The sequence below is a fragment of the Thunnus thynnus genome, chromosome 21 (genome assembly GCF_963924715.1).
Source record: "Thunnus thynnus chromosome 21, fThuThy2.1, whole genome shotgun sequence".
Classification (NCBI taxonomy): domain Eukaryota; kingdom Metazoa; phylum Chordata; class Actinopteri; order Scombriformes; family Scombridae; genus Thunnus; species Thunnus thynnus.
The window spans coordinates 7421098-7442994 of record NC_089537.1 but is presented as its reverse complement, the minus strand read 5'-3'; the positions used below and the strand labels follow the sequence as shown (position 1 = coordinate 7442994).

The following is a 21897-nucleotide window of genomic DNA, read 5'->3' as shown; positions in this document are numbered from 1 at the left end:
AGCAGACATGACGTTACAGGGAACTTTATTTGCAGTTAGACCAAAATTCTTTGGCTGTAGAGAGACAAACACTAGTCCCATGACTGCACTGATGTCCTGGTTGATGTTGTAACTATCTCACTCTATTCAGCTTGTTCCAAAAATGTTTACAATAGTGGTAATTTGAACAAATCTCAGCTGCCTTAATAGAGACACATAAATGACACAAGACATCAGACGATCCAGGTGTTGCTGTAAATGTTCAGCTCACCTAAACGTCATCAGGTTTCTTCTCATATACTATCTGGCCTATTTCAAACAAACTAAATAATGCCATATATTAAACACTCTACTGCGTTAGTCATAAAATACAAACGAATATATAACAAGGTGAGGTGCATGTGGATTTGTCAAGTCTTTCTAATTTTAGTATAGGACAAAAAGGCAACATAGTGTAAATCAATACATAGTTTCTTTCAATAAGCAACCAACAAAATATAAAATCTCTTTTGTGAGTCAGTTGCGAGGAAAATTCGGACAATCCATTCACATATAACTTTGCATATCCTTCATGATTCCAGCTAATATTCTTTCAGTACAAACTTTCACATTTCTTCATTTAAAAGCACATTATGTCATTTTCAAGCCATATGGAGTGATTGCATTAGTTGTAACAGCAGTGAAGTCACTGAGTTTGGCGTATGGAGGGTGAAAGATAATAGGAAAATAAAAAAAATGATACAGAATTATTTAATCTAAAACAATATAATACTTATAAGATGGTAATAATGCAACACTACTGTGATTACTTAAGTGTATGCAGCATCTTTTTCCAAGTGAACATGTCGTACGTTTATAATGTGATTATCCCATCAACTCCTGAACCTCCTGATCACATCACACTCTGTGTACTGTAATTGCATCAGTGTGACTCTAGTCGGCTCCTGTTAATGTTGGAAATGTATAAATTTGGTCCTTGTTCACAGCGAATACTAGCTACTACATAAACGCTGGTACAGATGTTAAAAATTCACTAGAAATGGGCAGTAATTAACAGACATAGTAGACCCAATTCACACACAGATGAGTAAATCCAGTTCGAGGGTTTTGTTATTAATGTCTGTGAAAAATGTTAAAAATTGAGAGCCACCTACATTCACAGAGTTCAAAAAAAGACATGAGCCAGGTTAATTATTTAATCACTTTCACCCTCCTTTTCCCTACATAATGCCACATGGAGAGACTGAGTAGTGTTAGTGTGTTAGACAGAAAACAGCAGCGCCCTCGGTCCAACATACTCGGCTGTTTCTGCCACTGTCTTCTATCTTCTAGCCCTGACTGCCTCTCCCGATTTTCAGTGGCAGATTGCCAAGAGGAGACGTTTGAAGTCTCCGCTGCACTCGTCCCTCAGGGCGTCCTTCAGAGACACGTCATACTTCTCCAGGTACATGTCTTTGATGGTCTCCAAATCATACTGTTGACAAAATGGGAAAAAAGTACACTTAGTACACTTTGTGCCCGATCACACCAGAGCTCAAGCCTTCGTCAGGCTAGGAAAGGCAATCATGTTTCAATCAGAGCACTTACATCCAGTAAACACACCTGGTTACAGTCTGCACTCTATATTTATATCTATGATCTACTACAGTCTACTACATTATTTATACACCACTTTTCATTAGCATATATTATCTTATTTGACATTTTCTTTTACGTGATGGGTTCTCTTTTTCTTTGTTCCCTTAACCACCTGTTCACATCATGTATCGGAGCGCTGTAACTTGACATTTTTGCTGTGTAAAATCTTTTTTTTTTTTTTTTAAATCATTAAAAATTGTTAACTCAACAAAAAAAAGGCATGGATATGGAAACATAGTTTTTTATAATCAGGTCAGGGGATTAGAGAAACTTGATTCCTCCTGGAGAAAGCTGATTTCTTCAACATGTTACACATATAGATGTACATATACACCAGGTTTCTATAAAAAATGTGGGAAATCATTAATTCCATGGTAATTACATGATAATTAGCAAGTCACTTCATTGAAATTTCTTTGAAACTACTCTGAAATTACTCCAGAATTTACCTTGAATTTCATGGTAAGTAGGTATAATAAGCAAGTAATTCCTTTAAAATTTCTTTGAAATTACCCCCAAATTACCCAACATTTACCTCCAATCTCATGTTTAGAGAGTTCTTGCAGGTTAATTTCCAAGTAGTTTCTGTCTAACTTCTGCTGGTCATGCCAGCTGAATTTCCAACTAGTTTCTGTGTAACTTCTGCTGAGCAGACCACTTAATTGAAGTGAGTTGTTGCAGCTTAATTTCCAAGTAGTTTCTGTCTGCAGGCCAGTAAATCAAAGTACATTTTTTTTAACCATTTTCATTCTCAAGAGATGCTTTGATTATATAAAAAGAAGCTATCAGGAAAAAGAAACATGAACAGAATGCCTCTATAAATATATTTTCCGTCATTTTTCCTGAGTCAGCGGTCATGTGTGTTTTTTGTGGGCTGGAGGTCTTACTTCTCTTTTCGTAGAGTCTGCTATCACTAATCTCCTTACCAAACCTAGGCAAGCGTATATTCAAACACACACACACACACACACAGGTTATTATAGTTTTCTCTTTTCAATTAGCCTAATTGTTATTTCTATACTATTTTTGACTTTCATGTCCAATTCAGTTTAGCTCCAGTTTAGTTTTCAGTAGTTTGTTTTTATCACAGATTGTTGGAAAGTGTATAAAAGACTGTTAAAGATGGTTACATCCATTATCCTGTCAATCATAGGCAACACTTTGTGCATCCGCAGACAGGGTCTCTTACACAACACATTGAGAGAGCCTGGTGTTCTTATAAGGAGAACGTCTACAGCTTGAAGGAGAACCGAGCGCCCACAGCTCTTAAGATGAACCCCGCATTCATTGAGTGGAACCATTGGTTGGCCAAAAAACACTGTGATGGAGTGGTTGGATGCCTTTTTAAAGACATTAGTGTTATTTAAGGTGTAAAAGTTTTAACAAAAATGCTGTTTTCGTGTCAAAAACTTTGTAAAAATTACTCCACCCCCTGTTTAATTTATTTGTTAATGTATTGTCTCAAAATATAAAAGGTGACTTTTAACTTGAGTGGTGTGAAGACACTATTATCAGACCTCAATAAGCAAGAAAGAAATTATACTTTTAAAATTGGCAATTTTTAACTTGATTCTTGATTATGAAGTTGTATTTTTTTGTAATTAGCAATCAATGGTGGCTACAATAATAAATGAACATTGAAATTTGGAAAAAAGTTGGACTGATGTGCTGAAATTATTCAGAAATTGGTAAATGGTTAAATGTACTTCAATTAAGTGGCCTGCAGAAGCAGAAGGCAGAAACTACTTGGAAATTAAACTGCAACAACTCACTTCAATTTAGTGCTCTGCTCAGCAGTTACACAGAAACTACTTGGAAATTAAGTTGGCATGATCAGCAGAAGTTAGGCAGAAACTAGTTTCCATGATATCACCATGAAATTTGCGGACCTGTAAAATGAAGTGTTACTAAAAATGGTTTGCTCTTTATTATTCCCCGTCTTTCAATATTAAATTCCCTTTAAGTCAAGATATTAAAAAGATATTGTGTCTGTACTATGACAGAGTAGCCAGAAAGCTGTTGCAGAAAACAGAGTTTAGTTGCTTGAGTGGTACTGAGCTTTGACTTCACTTATCAAAGAAATTTTAAAAAATGATTGCATTACCTCAGCGCGGCACACAATGATGCGAATAAGGGTGTCCTCGTCGGTGCCCGCTCCTTTCATCGCCTTGTTCAGACGTCTGGCAAAGTAGAGCTGGGGGTTCTTAGCAACTCGCACTGAGGGGAGGGAGAAAGACTTTTAATTACATTTTCACAGCAGTTAACTTTCTGTTGCAATACTATCAACTTTTCTCTAAGTGAAACTAAAGAATACAATACAATCTCTTTATTCAAAACCTCCCCCAACCTCTGGCATCCACCACTGACTTTATCCACCCCCAGCGTTGTTTAACAATGAAATGTGCAAAAAGCAACACAGTTTCCACAAGTTGCTTAATAAAATAATAAAAGTTATGTTCTACCTTTATGATTTTGAGATGTTTTTAATTTTAAAGGTGACCTACAGTATGTGAGAAACCCACTGACATCATCATCGTGTGTTATCTTATATGGATGATAATGATAATTCCTAGACTGTATTTTACGAACCAAGAGCAATGTAGCATTTCTTCAGCGTCCCAGAAGTCTCATTCTCAATGGCATCTAGGATTTCAGTTCCAGAGAGCTACAGAAAGAAAATGCCTCAATAAATACAATTTCCGGCAATGCCTTAAATCGTTAATACTTTGTTTTCTGGATTTGCACCTGCACGAGAAGCAACAATCGTACGAAGGGTAAAGCAAGATATAATCCCTATTAATTGATATGCTAACTGAAGATGGCATGTCCCAGCCATATTAACTGATACAGAGTATCACTGCAGGCTATTTATTTGTAACACCAAACCCTACCTGCTCATATATCTTGAAAGTGGCCTGGAGCTGCAGGTAATTCCTGCTGGCCAGGATGTGGCTGAAGGTGGACTCATCCGTCCCAAAACGTCCCTCACCAGCCTGCATCAGATTCAAATTTTCGAGGATTAATTAAACTGCTATAAAAGTATTATAAAACTTTATTTCAAAGAAACAAAGTACCTCAAACAGGCTGGTAGCGTCTTCTTCAGCCAGACCTTCATCCACCTCATAGCTCTCATCTCGGTTGCCCTGGAAGAAGAGGAAAAAGGTCACTTCTGCTGTGTAGTGAGGCCTTTGTCTGACTCAAGCAAGAGTATCTGGCCTCCGTTTTACTAATGAAAGGCAGTCTGGAATGTGGCCAGCGTGTGTGTGTGTGTGTGTTTATAGGAAAGAACTGGGCACAGGGAGAGTGAGAGCTTGATTTCTGTCTGATGGCAGACTGGAGGAATCTAGTTACACGAGTGGAGTAGAAACTCAAGGCCATTTACCTGCAAAAGAGATGTGAGCAGGTTTCTCACATCCCCACTTGTGTCTCCTTCGATATCTGCTTCAAGATCACGTTCATGCACTAAAAGGGGAATACAGTGTGAACCAAAGAACAGTCAGATACAATGATGAAAAATAAAAGTCATAATGTTTATTTTATATCTAAACATGTAAACATTTAAACCCTCATACACTCTGTGACATACATGTCTGTCATGTTGAGTACTTTCTGTTTTAACCTACTTTTTCAGTTAAAGGGGAAACAGAGAACTTTTCAACTTCCCCCCCTTCCTAGCATTTCCAAGTGGTATTATTGTTCGCGCAGCTGTCGCAAAGACAATCAGATCTCTTTCTGTTTTCCTCAGAGCCTGAAGCTCCGTAAAGAAATGATCAACAGCACTTCGGAAATAAGAGAGAAGAAAGATGCATGTTCACTGAGGAGGTAAATTGAAATTGTCACAATTTTATACTGAATTTGTGAACAAGTAAAAGCTATTGTAATGATGTGCATTGAATAGTTATAACGTAGTTTGAGTACTGTTATTGCTTCGCACAAACAAGTAACTACAGCAGAGTTTGGTGTCGGGGAAGAGGTGGGGGAATAACGTTAGAAGAAAACAGGAGAAAAAGTATCAGTTTGTTCATTCATTAAGTCTATAATGGAGAAATAAAAGCAGAATTTTTTTAGTATGCGTTGAGAACTGGTAGCTGGGCTGGTAGCATCTTCACGTTTTTATAAAATGAAAGAAACTGCACAATGGAGACGGTGATAACATTTTCTGTCTGTTGATTTTCATAAGAACAAGTATATCATATGATTCATATACCATACACCGATAGTGTAGATCAGCCTGACTGGATACTGATCCAGTATTCTATGGCTGTAGGGCTGCTAGCTTAGCTAACTGATTTCTAGAGGGCTTTTGTCCTTTTAGCTACCGTAGCTAACGGGAAGAAAGTCCTCTATAAATCAGAAGACAAGTTTATTCAGAAAGTACACTAAATGCAACTAAAATATGGCGTAAGCAGATATAAGTAGTGTGTCATCAGATTTGCAATATTCCACATTTATCATATAGCAGTAAGACAACAGGAAGAGGTTGGCCACCTAACAAATTATTATGAGAAAAAGCTACTGATAGCTACTGGGAAAAACAAAAGCACTATCCTCTTCCTCTTTTGGTTGCGCAATGGTTGACGCACTTCCTTTGCGCTTTCATTTTCCCAGGAGATCGTAGACGCTGGCAGACAGAAATGCACGGTGAAAGCGAGGCTTACAGGGAACCAATCTAAATGCCAATGATGTCATTATTCTATAGCCGTTACACTGTGCAATCAACATTTACTTCAAAATGATAAGTTAAAGCAAAAAAGTTGTCTATTTCCACTTTAAGTTAATAATTATCTTGTTATTCAAAGTTTGACCTTTTTTTACTTCTCAAAAAGTCCTGTGACTGCAGTTCCTTTTATTTTAACTGGTATCTGAACCTTTTCAATGAACGGATTCCTGCCTGTATGAGTCTTGAAACCATTCCTCACTTTTCAATTATTAGACACTGACACCAAAAGTTGATATTTTTAGATAACTGAGAATGTTCTGCAACAAAATTAAAATGTTTAATTGCCTCAGTAATGCAGAATACATATATTTTAAGTATATTTAAGTGATTCAATGCATGTTTCCTATCATCCTATCAAAATGAGACACTCCGAATGCCTGTCAGGACATAAAGTTCGATATTAAGACATATATTGGAAAAGCTAGTAGCAGTAAGACATAGTCTACTTTATTAGGGTATATAAATTGTAACTGATTGCCTTATTCCAGCTTAACAAATCATTTATTAAAGTAAAATACGCTGTAGGACGATGTACACCAGCCAAAGGTATTTTTCCACAACAATGTGACAAGCCACATGTTGTTATTAATAATAGCTTATCAGCGAGTAAACTGTGTCATTTTTAGAAAGTGACAATGATTAAAAGGAGAATGAGAGATAAAGTTTAGTGTGGTCATTGGCTGAGAGACCTTAAAGTATTACAAGAAGTTGTTGGTAAATATAATCATCTATCATATCATGTTATCATTGTGTACAGGAAGTTACAGCCGGATGGGCCTTGACTAAAAAAAGTGTGACTGTACATTACATGGCTAAAGGGACAGGAATAGTGCTGTGTGGTGAACTGTATGCATGCTCAAATGAGTCACCATTTCCTTCGGGGTTCATAACTCAAGGAAAGAAAATATGACTTTTAGTAACTTTATGGGTGAAAGATTTAACTCATATGCCGCAATAAGATATCTACAAATTGATAACAACAGTATGGAAGATGGTGGTCAAGTAATGTATGCATTAAAAAAATATTTTTTAACTTTTTGAATGCTTGATGTGCTTGTTATCTTACCCTGAAAGTAGCATTCCTTGAACAGGGCAATGTCCTGTTGAAAACAATTAGATACAATGAATATAAAGTTTGAATATTCTACATAAAACATATAAAATTCAGCACATTTCATGTTTATATCACTGTTTAAGGCTTCTAAACACAATGGCACACAGATTGTTGATATATTGAATTAATTAATAAAATTTAAGACTGACAGCATTGGTGGCGGTGCAGATGATCTCCACCAGGACGTCCTCGTCAGTGCCCGGTCCCTTCATGGCCTTCCTCAGCTCCTTCACAGCATAAATAACGGGGGGGTCGAGCATGGCGAGGATGGCCTTCTCAAAGTTCCCCGACAGCTCGCTCTTCAGCTTGTCCACCAACTCCTGGAGCAAAGGGGCAGAATGAAATGATTTGACTTGATTGGTAGAAAGGAGAAAATGTTCTCATATGTTTCAGATTTGAATAACAATCATAAATGATTCGCGTGGTATAAATTATGCGGTTAATCATGCGTTATTCTGTGTCGTACTCACATCGTCATACTTATCAAAATAGGCCTGTTTAATTTCCTGACGCTGAAATGAAGAGCGGTTCGCCAGGATGTCAATGATGGCCTGCTCATCCGTTCCTGAAAAGAAGACAAAACACAAGCATTACAATGGTAAACAATGTAATTTGCATTTAATAACATACAGGGACATTACTAGAGCTCAAAAACACTTTTTCACCAGTATTTCCAGCTTACCGAGCCCTTTGCAGGCTTTGCGGATGGCCTTGATGTCAGCAACGACATCAAAATCCTCATAGGGGACAATAGTGGGCTGAAAGGAGGAGAAACAGATTAAACATCAGAAATAATTATCAGAAGCAAACAATTAAAACTACCTTTTCTTGATTTTATCAAACGGATCATTGTTTAGGTAAATGAAATGCAGACGGACTCATGATAGCGGTGCGGGAGCAGCTGGCAGATGGGGGCGGGGAGGATGGTGACACAATGCTTTGGTTGAGGAATTCAGGGGCAGAAGTCTTTAAACAAACTTGGTGGGGGCCACATGAATAAGGTCAGCAGTAACCAAAGTGCGGTTCATTGTCCAACGGCGGTCTGGGTAGAGGTTTCAAATCCCCCCGACGTGTCCTAACAATAAAACTGTTTTCTTTTCCAGAACAATATGCTGACTGTTGTAAGACTAGAATAACATCAGAATCTTCACAGAATCATGTTTACTTCTCAAATATTTGATAGACCTGCTTATAGGGCTCGGTGTCATTTAAAAAATTACAATACCAGTACCCTTAAAGTAATACCGACACCAATAGAGTACTTCATTTGATACCCGTCATGTGAATAGTATTAGAATATATTATATAGTATTATAGTATTAGTATAGAATAAGTATTCAGTTAAATCGAAGAACTTTTGCGGTGATTGGCTGCAAATATATACAAATTGTCATTTTTTTCTACATCTGGGTACAAAAAGGATTGAAGGCGTTGTTTGACTGGAGAAGTTTCGATACTACTTGGTACTGAGTTATTTTGGTTGATACCTTAAAGTTATTGAGTACCGATACCCAGCCCTACCTGCTCATAATATTATGTAATTATTTTATGTTGTGGGCCACCATTATTTTCTTGATCAATCTTTAATGTGAGAAAATGGTGAAAATCCAGTTATAATTTTCTTAGAGCTCATGGTGACGTCTTCAAATGTCTTGTTTTGTCTCATCAGAAACCCAAAGTTATTCACTTAACTATCATGTATGGCACATAAAAGCTTCAAATCATCACATTTGAGAAGCTGAAACCAGCAAATGTTTTGCTTTTTTGCTTAAAAAATGATTGAAACAACTATTCAATCATCAAAATTGTTGATGATCCCCAAATTAATTTTCAGGGGAACAACTAATCAGACTGATTGACTAATCAACTAATTGTAGCAGCTAAAAAACAACATAAGAAAAAAGTTGATTGTTGTTAATTACAGTAGGATAAAGGTGGTTTAAACATGCAGATGGAAGTTTTGGATATCTGCTTTCTTTTCCAATACGTTGGTTGCCTTATACGTCAGGGAGGACAATGAACAAATGACGATAAAGGAGCAAGACACCAAAATGTATAGAACAAAACCGGTCACCCTCCCCCATCGCTGCTCCTCTGGACTCTTACTGTCTAGCCTGCATACTGAGCTCTACTCATTCATCTACACACACACATCTAACGGGGCTGTGATGAATTCCGCAGGGGAGTGGCCCTCTCCTCTGCGTGAACCCAGACACGGCTGTCTGTCACACGGCGTCATTTGCGACGTTTACATCGACTACATTTAAAGAAACACCAGATATTATGAATTTGAAACCCTTTCATTTTCTCTATCACAATATTTAAAAAACAGAAAATATCACGATTACGCAGTGCGCAAGGTTCAGTCCTTGCGCACTGCGTAACGGTGGTAATAATGACAATTCTTCAATGCGCAAAAAGCAATACATATAATATCATTGGAAATGAATGTTAACCTCCGTTCTTAACGTTAATACTATGAATGGCTGGATACAAATCTTACAGGCAATCCAATTAACCAGCCCGAAACTCTCGCTCACAGTTCGAGCGAAGTCCAAACTGCTGCTTCTTGTAGAGATTTTGTTCGCTATTTGACGCGTTGGCAGCGCAAAAATATAAAACAGGAAGCCACTTACTTGACAGTTGCCCATTTTTTAGGATGTTTGTCCGGAGGAGGCTGTCGAAAGTCGTTGAGTAGTTTGGGGTATTAGTGCTCCTGACCAAGATGCGGCCCAAAGCAAGCAGAAACCAGAGTGTGACGTCACCACGGACCGCTACACCGCCGGGTTAACTATTTACAGTCTCAGTTACTGTTAATGTCACAGTATGTCTGTGTTACACAATACTGACTTTACACTGATTTCATCAGGCTTCACGGTGTCTCTACAATCATAATATAGCTAATTATTTAAAAACGAATCTGTTATTTATTCTTTTTTTTGTAAGACTTCTACTTCTAATCCTCTACTATGAATTGCAGAATAAATATACATATGTAAATACAAAAAGTCAAGAATATAATAGTGGTAAACAAAGCAAGCTTCATATGTTACCACTTAGAATAATGGTCATAGACTAGTGATTGTTAAGTCCTTTATAAACTACATGACCTGGCAGTCAGCATCCACCAGCTCTGCTTTAATGTCCTACTAACCTGCTTTAACACTCCTGACAACTGTCTTTATTGTTTTATTTGAATCCCCATTAGCTGCTGCCTCAGCAACAACTACTCTGACATTAAAATACATATAATCAGTGTTTGTCCTTACACTTCATACTGTACAATAAACAATGTAGTGACAATATTTCCATTGCATCCAACAATAAAATTGCATGAGGACTATACAAAGGCCTAATGATGTCAGTTCATTTAAACATTCACATTGCAAAGAAATCAAAAGAAAAAATAACATGCATATGATTTTGTTTATTTTTCAGGCATGTCTTTAAAAATAACTGTCAGCTTCTTGACCTTTGACCTTCCTGGATGTGTTAGACTGTAAGTGCTTCTGCAGCTGCTCTGCTTTGTGGTTAACTTATGTGGTTATGTGTGTTTCTGTGCCCAAACACTGAAATAAGCTCCAGATCCTCCACGACACTCACCTGTTAACCGGACTGATTTGCCATTTTGTTTTCACAATTTGACCGTTTGAACTGCTAAGAAGATCTGACCTTAACCTTAACCCTGCAATTTAGTGGTCTGAAACCAGGCTACCATGACTGTGGAGAAAAACTGCTACAATGGCTGAAATATTTTTAAAACTAACTGTACAGCTTGGTGTACTCTTTCATCAAATCAACCAACTTTAATTCACAAATTGGTAAACCAACAAGTAAAAGTTATGACTAGTTTCTCTGTTGTATGTGAGACTATAATTGGAGTTTAATGCTCCACAGTAGTAATTACCAACCCTGCCAGCCTACACTATAACCACTGTCCGTTCTAACTATCCCTACATCATAATTACTCACCCACGGAGGGACAAAGCTGCTGCTGCCCTTCACCATGAGCCCCAATAGCCCATGAAACCTGAATACATGCACACATGCGCCTGCGTAAACTGTTCCAATTAGGAGCTCGCTAACGTCACGCTAACAAAGCCATGCAATTAGAGGGGATGAGTCATCTCTCTTCGCTATATAATCATCTGAAGAGTACCTGAGAGATCAATCAGGGGAAAGTTTTTGGACAAAGTGTTTATATTAGTTATTCACACAATGCAGCTGTTGCTACTGTCAAACACTATGATGAACACAGTTTCACACATTGTGACAAGATATGAGTCATCAACATTTTCTTTTTTCTTCCTGTTTACCAGTACTCTTTAACCAAAGTGTACATTTATTCAAAACGTCTAACTGACCTGTGTAGGCTATTGTAATCTCACTCTCTGCAACTTATAATTGCATCATCTGCAATTATACGAGTTCTTTTCAGTTTTATGTGAGTCAGCTATTGAATCAAACTTTCCTTTCCTGTTTTTTTTGCTGACAAATCTAAATTCAACCCAGTCATAGAGTTCACTTGTTGGCCGCGTTGTCCAGTAATCATAGGGGTTTCGATCTCCAGCTCTGCCTAACAGCAGGGTTGTAGATTTCAATCTTGCATCACAAAAATGAGGACTTAAGGCTTGACTTGAACTTGACTGCTGTGAGACTTTACTTTCTAGAGATTACCCACCTGACTTGAGATTCAGACAGGCCTTGCATAACCACACAGCTTGACTATTTAACCACCTATTAACTTGAAAGGAAAACACTGTCAAATACTGTAATTTACAGTAGATGGCCACTTTAAGACTGTAGGGAAATCACAGATTTTACAAATGAAGTTTAGGTTACTCGTCATGAGATATGAGATAATTTCTTCTGCTGCTTTGGAGGGAAATTCCTGAATTTTAAGAAAGTCACCCTGATTTTTTTATATATTTTTTACAGAAAGCCCTGACTGCATTACAAACTGGAGGTGTGGTTTATGAGAGTTGTGGGCATTTACAGATGCAGGATGAGGGTCTAGTGAAAGATACTGAGTTGCATTGTGGGAATTGAAGGACCCAGTGATTTTGGAGATTAACTCATACTAGAGACTAAAGGTCAGGATATATCTGGCTGTGCTGCTTTGATTTTTACCATTCTTTCCACCCAACTTTATGGAAGTGTAATACTAGATCACTGGATTGCCTCTTTATGAAAATGTCAAAGTTGACTTGCCCTAAAGGAGTTAAAAACAACTTACCATACTGCAACTCCCCCACCAACAAACTGCTATATAAAATGTGCTCCATTTAGCACCCCTTTAAGTTGTTAGACGCCTCCTCTATTATGGGAAGAACCAATGAAGGCCATGAACCTCTTCTTGGTATGCAAAGTGGAAAATGGGGACGCAGTTGCAAGCACCAGTTAATGCAGCAACTCATATGCACCTAAAAATAGAAGTCTCACTTGTTTTTGTGTTCTCAAATTGCTCATACTTGCATTTTTTTTTCTCGGTAAGTTTATTTTTTTTCTCCATTAAGACATTGCTGCTTAAAAAGCCCAAATATCTTAAGGTTTCCTGAACTAACCCGAGTCGGGAGTATATTTTCCTGACTGCTCTGTCGCCCCCAGCTGTCTCAGTTTGGGGGTGTTATGGTGCAGGGGGTTCCCTCTCAAGCCTTTATCACGGATCTGGGGAAGAAAACAAAGGCAGCATTCAGAAGCCAAAGAAATGGGCTGCAATGTCATGCTGGCTCAGGACCCAAACTCATGTTATGACCTCAAACACAACTTGTTTAGAGTCTGACCAGCTCCAACTGTTAATAACCACAGACACAGGTTTCAGTTTCAGCTGCTATGAGACTAATGAAATTTGTGTGAATGAGGCCAGGTTGGCGTTTAACTTGCAAAAACATTTCTGGGCTGCAAAGAACTACAGGAGGCAGCAATGGCCTCATTTATTGACTTAAGTGTCAACAGGAATTTCTTGGAGCAAAAGTAAATAAAAATTCTGGACAAGAAGTTGTCTTGGAAGGCCAAACAGATTCTTTCATGTTTACTTTTTCTGTTTCCACAGTGCAGGACTGCAACACAAAGATTTTATTCCATTGGTCAATCTGCTTTGTTTCGCTGCCTCTTTATATCTAAAATAACTTGAGATCTAGCACAGCCCTTTTTTGTGTTTTTGACCTCTATTAAGGTTTAATTTATTCAATGAGATAAATTCTGCTTCAAGAGCACATTGGCTTCAGAATTATTTATATAAAATCTTTGCTAAAAGAGACCTTAAGCACTCTGCATGACATGTTAACAGCGCCACAAATCATCTTTGTTACTAGACAGATTTGCATACATGTGGCATCTTTCAGTTTCTTTTTTCCATCACTGCCAGAATGATCATGAGACCTCCTGCGCACACAAAGCTTTCGTTGCATGGAACAATGCCGGGCTAGTAAATGGTGCATTGTTTACCTGCTCCTGAGGTAAAATCCCTGCGGCGTAGAGGTTTTTGCTCCTTCTCACTGTGCCCAGGTGGTAGTTCGGTGCGCCACTTCCTGGCATCCCCCAGATAGAGTGTTGCATGGTGTCATTGTGCTAAGAGAATTGTGAAACCATCAGTAAACACAGTAATTTATCATCAGTTGTATCATGGAAGAAAATAGACCATATTAATGCTTATATACAATGAGACCAAATAATGTGATTAATGGGATCTTTAAAATCACCAATATCAAACAAACTAACTTTTTGTTCATCAGTGGTTTTTCTTCGTCTCTCCCTCTCTGTCAGTTGTTTCCTCTCCTCTACCTGCTGACAAAGGTCTCTGTAATATTGCTTTTTGGCGTCCTAAAGAAAACATACAGTAAGTATCACACAGGAACATTGCAACTGATTTTTTGTGGTTTGAATATGCAGAGGAGAACATCAGCACATGTTTATTATGACCTCACTGTTGTTGTAACACAGCTTCCGGTTCAATCTTGGGTCTTTGATGACCGTTTCTTGCTGAGCAGCTGATGTTGAAGCTTTTCCCTAAAAGAAACAATTTGACAACCTGTTTGCACTGAGCTGATGATGTTATGAACCAGTTTTAATCACTGCTAAACACGGATCAATACCACCATCTAGTGGTTACATCTGCCAACTACAGTTTCCTTTACAGGACTGTTCTGGTAATATTCTATATTTTTCTTCTTGTTAGCAAAAACCATAAAAAGACAAAAACCAATAATGAAGTGATCCATCTAACAATTATTGTATGTATCCAAACTCTGATAAAGCTTATTCATCTGTGCCATAGAGTACACTGTCACTTTAATTTTATTTTGGGTCAATTGCATATACACTGCACCATAAATATTCTCTAATGCACAACAAATACATTTTTACTCCTATTTGAGCAGTGTTTTTTATTAACTGCAGAGCCCAGCATTATTTATTTATTATTTTTTTAATGAAAGCACAGACAATCTCGTGAAGTCCAAAAGTATTAAGAGATGGACTAACACATTGTTAGTTTAGGTCTTTTCATGAGATTTGCTGATAATAGCATAAATATAGAATATTGCCAGTCCTATCCTTGAAAGGGGACATATTATGCGTTTTGTGATTTTCTGTTATTTTTATACTGTTATAATGTCATGTATCAGATGTTAAACATGAACACATAACATGTCAAAGTTCCAAAACTTGAGGTGAACGTGTGTAAAAACCAAGCAGCAACCTCTGGTGCTGAAAAATGAAGCCAATGCAGAAGTGCCAAAAACCTGCATGCTATGTAATAGCCATCAGGGGGCGACTCCACTGGCTGCAAAAAGAAGTCTGATTGTATGGAAATCTGTGAGAAAATGACCCTACTTCTCTCTTGATTTAGTTTATGATCTCAATCGCTAATTTCAAGTTTTCTTCAATACATCACGATGTTCATTTTGTAAATTATGGTCCAATTTAATTTAAATTTGACGATAAAGCAGGGTATGCTTTAGGGCGTGGCTACATTGTGATTGACAAGGCGCTACCACGGCGACATTGTTGCTTACGTAATGTAAACATTGCGTATAGGTGTAACTGCTGCTATTTCACAGTGTTTTCAGTTCACTAAAGTTAATTGAACATTGTGATCACCTGAAAAAGTCTTGTTCAGCGTTTGGTTTTAATAAAAGACCCATCAATGAGTCGGATGATCAGTTTTTCTGGTGAGTACATTTTGTTTTAATGGTTTTAGGCCTGTTTTTTGCAGCAAAAATTAGAATTAGCATTAGCATGATCACTTTTAACCATAGATTGTAATTGCACCGTGCTATCCAAGCTAGCAGCTAGCGCTATGGTCAGCTCCAACCTCTCGTTCAAATATGGTCACTTCTGGCTCCAAAAATCAAACATGGTAACAGCCGAATCCAAGATGGCGATGGTCAAATCGCTACACTCGAGGCTTCAAAACGGCAGTTCACAAACCAATGGGTGACGTCACGGTGACTACGTCCATATTTTTTACAGTCTATGGTGAAAACACAGCCTTCACGAAAAAACCCAGGACTTCAGCCTGCCCTGAATGCTCCGTTTGCATAGTTACCTCTACTTCCCCATCAAGCTGTCATCAGATTGTTCATACATGCCAACAAACACGCGTCCGTTCTGTAGTCTTTGTTGCTAAGCTTGTGCCATGGTTTGTTTGCATGGTCTATTTGCATATTTCAGATTTCAGATTCAGGCTCAAACATGTACAGATTATTTGAAAAGCTTATATTTTGAATAAAGAATGAGAAAAAGAGGTGAAATCCCACTACTACTGTTTGCCTCCGGAGCCTGCAGGAGTCTGCCTAGGGGCAGCTTCAAGAAGCTATCCAATCAGAACAGAACAGCCCCAGGGGGAACTTAAAGATGTTTCAGATGGAGGCTGAATTGAGGGGCTGCATAAAGGGCCAGTATAAGATATTCCAGTAGAGCCACAGAATATAAAGGTAGAGCTGGAAATGTGTATGTTATGTCCTCTTTAAGGAAATAAAATATGGCAGCAATTTGGTACATTTGCTATAAAACATACAGCAATGGATGCATGAACTGAAGTGATCCCTTTGGGGTCCGTGCTTACCAAACTTACAGCTCCTTTCAGTGTTAGTAAGGGCAGATGAGCTGGAGAAGAAAAATAGGCAGAAATCAACTTAATTCAACTGTTCTTTCTCTTCTCTCTAAACTGAACCCTTTCTGAACATATAACAGTTTAAATTCCAGACCTTAATAGCGTTTCCCAGAGTAAGCACGAGCTCTGTTTTACTCACATAAAGTAAATCAATAAATCTATTTTGCAAACCAGACAGTCTCCTCCACTGAAAGGAAAAAAAGCCTCTTTATGAGAGCCAGAGTCGCTCCCACTGTAGTGAAGCCCACTCATAATAAGTTGTACTATCAGGATGACTCACGTTCCCTTTCAGGCTGTGACTACAAACACACGCTCCTCTTATACGGTACTTCGCCCAGGCTTCCCATGAGTGGAGGTGTGTGTGTGGAGGTTGTGCTGTCATGAAAGCAGTCATTACAATATTAAGGAGTCTTAACTAATCCACTGCTTCTGTAATGTGGATTTAATTCCCTCTCTGTTCTCTTTTAGCTATGAACACCTGTCTTCTTTATTTTACTTTAAAACACAGAGGAAACACATTATGGAAAATACATAATTGTTATATTCAGCAGCATACTGACATATTGTCTTTTCATTATGCCTTCACTGTTTTATCCACTCTGAGATTTTATGCTTGTACAAGCTTCAGTGAGCATATCTCAGTCCATATTTAGGACAATTGTGTTTAAGTCAACTTAAACTATTAGTTTATTTGCCAAGTAGGTTTGCACATACAAGGAATTTGCCTTGGTGCTGTGGTGCATAATAATCAAATAATCAAATAATCAAAAACAGAAGGTAAGAGAAAACACAAAAGACGTGATATAAATATATAAATAACATTTTAGAATTAAAAACATAAAAATATAGCAAATGCAGTAAAAATGTATTTTAACTGAAAACAGCTGTTGATTTTAAAATTATTGTGCAGTTGATGTTCACATGAGGTTCAAAGTTTAATCTTGACCTTGGTTGAGAAAACAAAGTCTAATAATAAACTATAAGGTCCATTTAGTAACTATCCCGGAGCTTTTGATCATATCACATGATTTTCATAAGCGAAAAAAAAAAAGAAATAGAAAATATTTGACATTTGAACAGCTACGATTTCAACCACAAAAACTCCAACTGCTGATGAAGATTATGTGACATGATAGAAAGCACTGGAACTGCTACTAAATGGACCTTGTGTGACTGATTTCTCAACTTACTCACATGTTTAAACTGTCACCAGGATATTCTTATGTGAAGCCACAAATATAGAACAAAAAACCTAGTTTATAATATACATTATAGCCAAAAATATGTGGACACCCAAACATTACATATCTGATTATCATTCATAAGATGTGACATTAATCTGCTGCTATAACAGCATCCGCTCCTCTGGGAAGACTAAACCACCAGATTTTGGAGCCTGGCTGCAGAGATTTGCTCCCATTCAGCCACAAGACTGTTAGTGAGGTGATGTTGGGCGATGAGGCCTGGCTCGCAGCTGGTGATCCAATTAATCACAAAAATGTTGGATGAGGTCGAGGTTAGTGGTCGTTTGTAGCACAGACGTCATATGGGTGCCAGTGTGGAAACATAGAGGAGGGGAAAAGTAGCTTGGCACTTGCATCCCTTTTTATCAGAGTCATATATTTGTCAGATTTCAACACACAGACATTTGGAATATATGGAGTCAACACAATTTACACTTTACCAAGATAGCGCTATGTCCAACGTCTTTATGGACTTCTCTTCATAGATGGTTGAACCGTCATGTTGAAACACAGCTGGGTTTTCGCCAAATTGTCACAAAATTGGACAGGGGTGTCCACATACTTTTGGCCATATGGTGGACTCTTGCTTTTTCATATCATACTCGTTTTCCTTGTTTGGTCCTCTTACTTTCAGTAACATTGCTCATTTTATACTTATTTATTTTGCTGTGTCTTGCCTTATCTTATCTTGTTAAACCTTATTTTATCTTAAGGGTACCAACATGAATACACCATCACACACACACACACACATAAACACACACACGGAGTATGATTCAGATTCCAGCACAAATGATTGAGAGTGACTCAATGACTAACAGCGTGTGAATGATCTCACATTGGTCCCCGAGAGAGGCCGCCTCACTCCCATCAATCAGCTGCCTGCATGCTACCTGGAGGCAGAGATGGTGAAGATAAAGCACAGTTACCTTCTGGAAATTGCTATAATTGAGTGATTAAGACCGGTGACGTCAAATGAAAGCCCGTTTTTTATTGAATGAACATTCGCTCAGCCTTCATTTACGCATGTTGGCATGACTGTGACTCACCAACATCCTGGCCTTGGGCTTCGGGCTCGGCATCTGTGTTTGTGCTGCAGTAGTCCCCGGTGAGAGACAGAGTGATGATGGTGAGTCAAAGAGGCCATTTTTGCACCTAGTGTAAAATCAAAACAAATTGGATTATTAGATGAGTAGACCTGCCTTTGTCCTTTCCACACTGAATGCCTTTATTTTGATGCCTCCACTTTTGCGTAAACAGTTCTGGGGCCATTATTACTGTCAGAATCATCCTCGTCTTCATCGTCACTTTGGTGATGAGCCCTGAAGTAATCAAATTCAATTGTTAAGCTGAATATTAAGTTGATCTTTAGTGCTAAACAACAGTAACTATGTCACTTACATGCAGGATCCTTTGTCTTTACAAACACAGGAAGAAAGCTCGACTGATATTTTGGGTTTGGATGTTTTCACCCCCACCGTCCACTCAATTCTCTCATTGCTGGACTCCTCACTTTTAACCTTCACATTTCTCCTACCCTGTGGACATCAGACAGATTCTCATAACAACAAATCAGCCTTAAGGCACTCTTGACTCCAAACTACAATCTAAGTCAGGCAACAGTGTGATAACAGTAAATATTTGGGGAGCAAAAACTGACTTTTTTCCAATCTTTGAAGTAAAACAGACAGTGTGTTCATGGGCTGCTGGGAAGGTCGGTCATCTGCTAACTATCTCCTTTTCACTAGTTTTATTTGAAAATTGTCAGAATTCAAACTATGAAGAAAATCAATAAACATTTTGTGTGTAGATGTGGTTGTTCTTTGCAGTATATATAAGTTGCTTGGAGAGACCTGAGAGAAGTGGAGAGGTTAAAGCATAACAACTCAGAAAGTGAACTTTTCTCAGATTTTTTTGACTTCACAGCAGCCTTTTGTTTTGTTCAATATCCCACTACACATGAATACAGGAGCAGTATAGCCAACAGTTTACTGTACACACCACTGCTGATCCAGCTGGGCACTGAGGAAGATGTGTCGGTGACTCCTCATCACCTTCCATGGTTTTCTTTGCATTCATAGATAGATAGATGGATAGATATTATACACATCAATTGCAGTGACACACTTGGAGATATATATGCAATTAGGGCTGCAACTAACAATTATTTTCAATATCGATTAATTATCATCTTGATCAACCAATTAATCATTTGGTCTATAATATGTCTGAAAATTATGGAAAATGCCCATCACAATGTCCCAGAGTCCAAGGTAACGTCTTGTATTGTCTGTGTATAAAAGACTAAGAAAGCCAGGAAATATACATATTTAATGCAACTATTTCTCTCATTTGTGATTATAAAATCACTTTAACAATTAACTGATTATTGTTGCTGATAATTCGGCATCAATTAATTGACTAATCATTGCAGCTCTACATGTATTTTATGTAGCTATGTGGGCAAACATCAGTATAAGGCTAAGTACACCTACAGAAGGCCACCGTTTCTAACTTTAAACTTACTTAATTAACAAAATAAATGTAACAGCAGTTTTGGTAGCAAATGTAAGTTAAAAGCTTACACGGTAATAAATTATTGATTAATAAATGCAACTTCTACTAACTGTTGCCTGCAGTTTGAGTCATTCTTTGTGATGAGTTTGTGTTTCCTTACAGCATGTGATTGACAACTCCAAAAATAAACTTTACATTTAAACCCACATAGATCAGATAAACTTATAATTACCCCAAACTGGCAATAACACGTATTTATCTGCTTTATTTACCTTGGAGGTGATGGCTCTGAAACCGTGAGTTGGGAGGATGAGGGAGGAGGGGGGGTGAGGGGAGCAAACAAGAGTCACAGGAGGAGCAGTAGAGCAGAAGGCGAGCGGTGAATTTAGTTTGTAAACATTTAAAATCCGCAGAATGGAGCGAAGGACGGATCAAACGTCATCATCACCTCAGGACGTCACGACACGTAGCTCTCCCGCCACGAGGGGGCGGTGCGCAGCCGACGGTCCACTCTGCTGTCTGAGCTGCTTTCAGCTCATTGAAACCAGACATGTGACCTTTAACAACAGGTGATTAACAAGGCAGACACGACACAACAAACGTGCTTTAAGTGAGACAAACAGAGAGAGATGTAAGTTTCAGTACAGTCTGAAACTCCTTGTGTGTGACCAAAATAATTATACAATACCACACATTTCATTCATAGTAAAACTTAAAGTATTACAGTATTAATGACATATAACACACAACGTAAAGAAAAAGAGTGTCATGTCAAGGATGAAAAATTAAATAATAGTTTCGATAATAATAAGATAAATGAGGAGAAAAACAATAAATTTACTGTAAAAAAAACAGATGTGCTTAAACGTGTGTACAATGTGCTCACACAGCTGGAAGAGCAATGTTCAGGAACATGGACATACATCCAAAACAAAGACAACAAAGCTCAATGAAGATAATTAAACATAAACACATGACTATTATGTACAAGCAAGTAGGTGAAAAATTAAATACAATGTCTATGCACAATGTCTGCAGGTAAAACCGTTTCTGTAAACTGTAAACAAGGATACAAATGGTGCAAAGGTGTGTAAAAGTGCAAGGACTTCTGATGGATATTGAATAAATATTGAATGGGTGATGTAATAAGTTACTTTATAGATATATATATATATGTATAGTAGGTGGTTATAAACAGTCTATGCATGTGTACATAACTGTGTACCAGTATATACAGCCTGCTTAAATCTATATTTGACAGCGTTGGATGATATATACATGTTATTGCACAATATTTATTTAAAGCTAATGTAAATATTCATCATTTGTATGTACAGTAGATGATTTAGTGTTACAGGTTTATGCACAGCGATTGCTTCTGATGTCACATGACTGATTTGTTCATCAGAGCGATGGCATGTGGGAAGAAACTGTTCTTATTTTAGATATTTTATTTATTCAAGTATGTTTTTTTTCTATTTTATGTTCAAATGTTTGTGTGATCTACGTATGTTTCACCTCACTGCAAGACAAATTTTCCTTTAGGGACAACAAACTCAACTCAAAAAAG

General features: G+C 37.8%; 2 protein-coding genes across 4 annotated transcripts; both read right to left on the bottom strand.

Annotated features, from left to right (window-relative positions):
- Positions 1–8: 8 nt before the first annotated feature.
- Positions 9–10248, bottom strand: anxa13 (annexin A13). Of its 2 annotated transcripts, none has more exons than XM_067577642.1 (11): positions 10088–10248; positions 8134–8209; positions 7922–8016; positions 7601–7768; positions 7404–7437; positions 5000–5079; positions 4692–4760; positions 4509–4610; positions 4207–4282; positions 3722–3834; positions 9–1453 (listed from the first exon to the last, which is right to left on the bottom strand). In XM_067577642.1, the coding sequence occupies exons 1-11, from the start codon at positions 10100–10102 to the stop codon at positions 1334–1336; spliced, it is 948 nt and encodes a 315-aa protein (XP_067433743.1). In that variant the 5' UTR covers positions 10103–10248; the 3' UTR covers positions 9–1333. The 2 variants fall into 2 exon arrangements, with proteins under 2 accessions (XP_067433743.1, XP_067433742.1); XM_067577641.1 differs by having other exon boundaries at positions 7601–7771; positions 10088–10247.
- A 379-nt stretch (positions 10249–10627) lies between these two features.
- On the bottom strand, positions 10628–20812 carry LOC137172981 (uncharacterized). 2 transcript variants are annotated; one of them, XM_067577644.1, is made up of 11 exons: positions 20600–20812; positions 19812–19877; positions 19212–19348; positions 18860–18965; positions 18649–18703; positions 16519–16559; positions 14373–14459; positions 14172–14234; positions 13899–14021; positions 13016–13118; positions 10628–12874 (listed from the first exon to the last, which is right to left on the bottom strand). In XM_067577644.1, the coding sequence occupies exons 2-11, from the start codon at positions 19869–19871 to the stop codon at positions 12852–12854; spliced, it is 798 nt and encodes a 265-aa protein (XP_067433745.1). In that variant the 5' UTR covers positions 19872–19877; positions 20600–20812; the 3' UTR covers positions 10628–12851. The 2 variants fall into 2 exon arrangements, with proteins under 2 accessions (XP_067433745.1, XP_067433744.1); XM_067577643.1 differs by having other exon boundaries at positions 14172–14273; positions 20600–20808.
- Positions 20813–21897: the final 1085 nt, after the last annotated feature.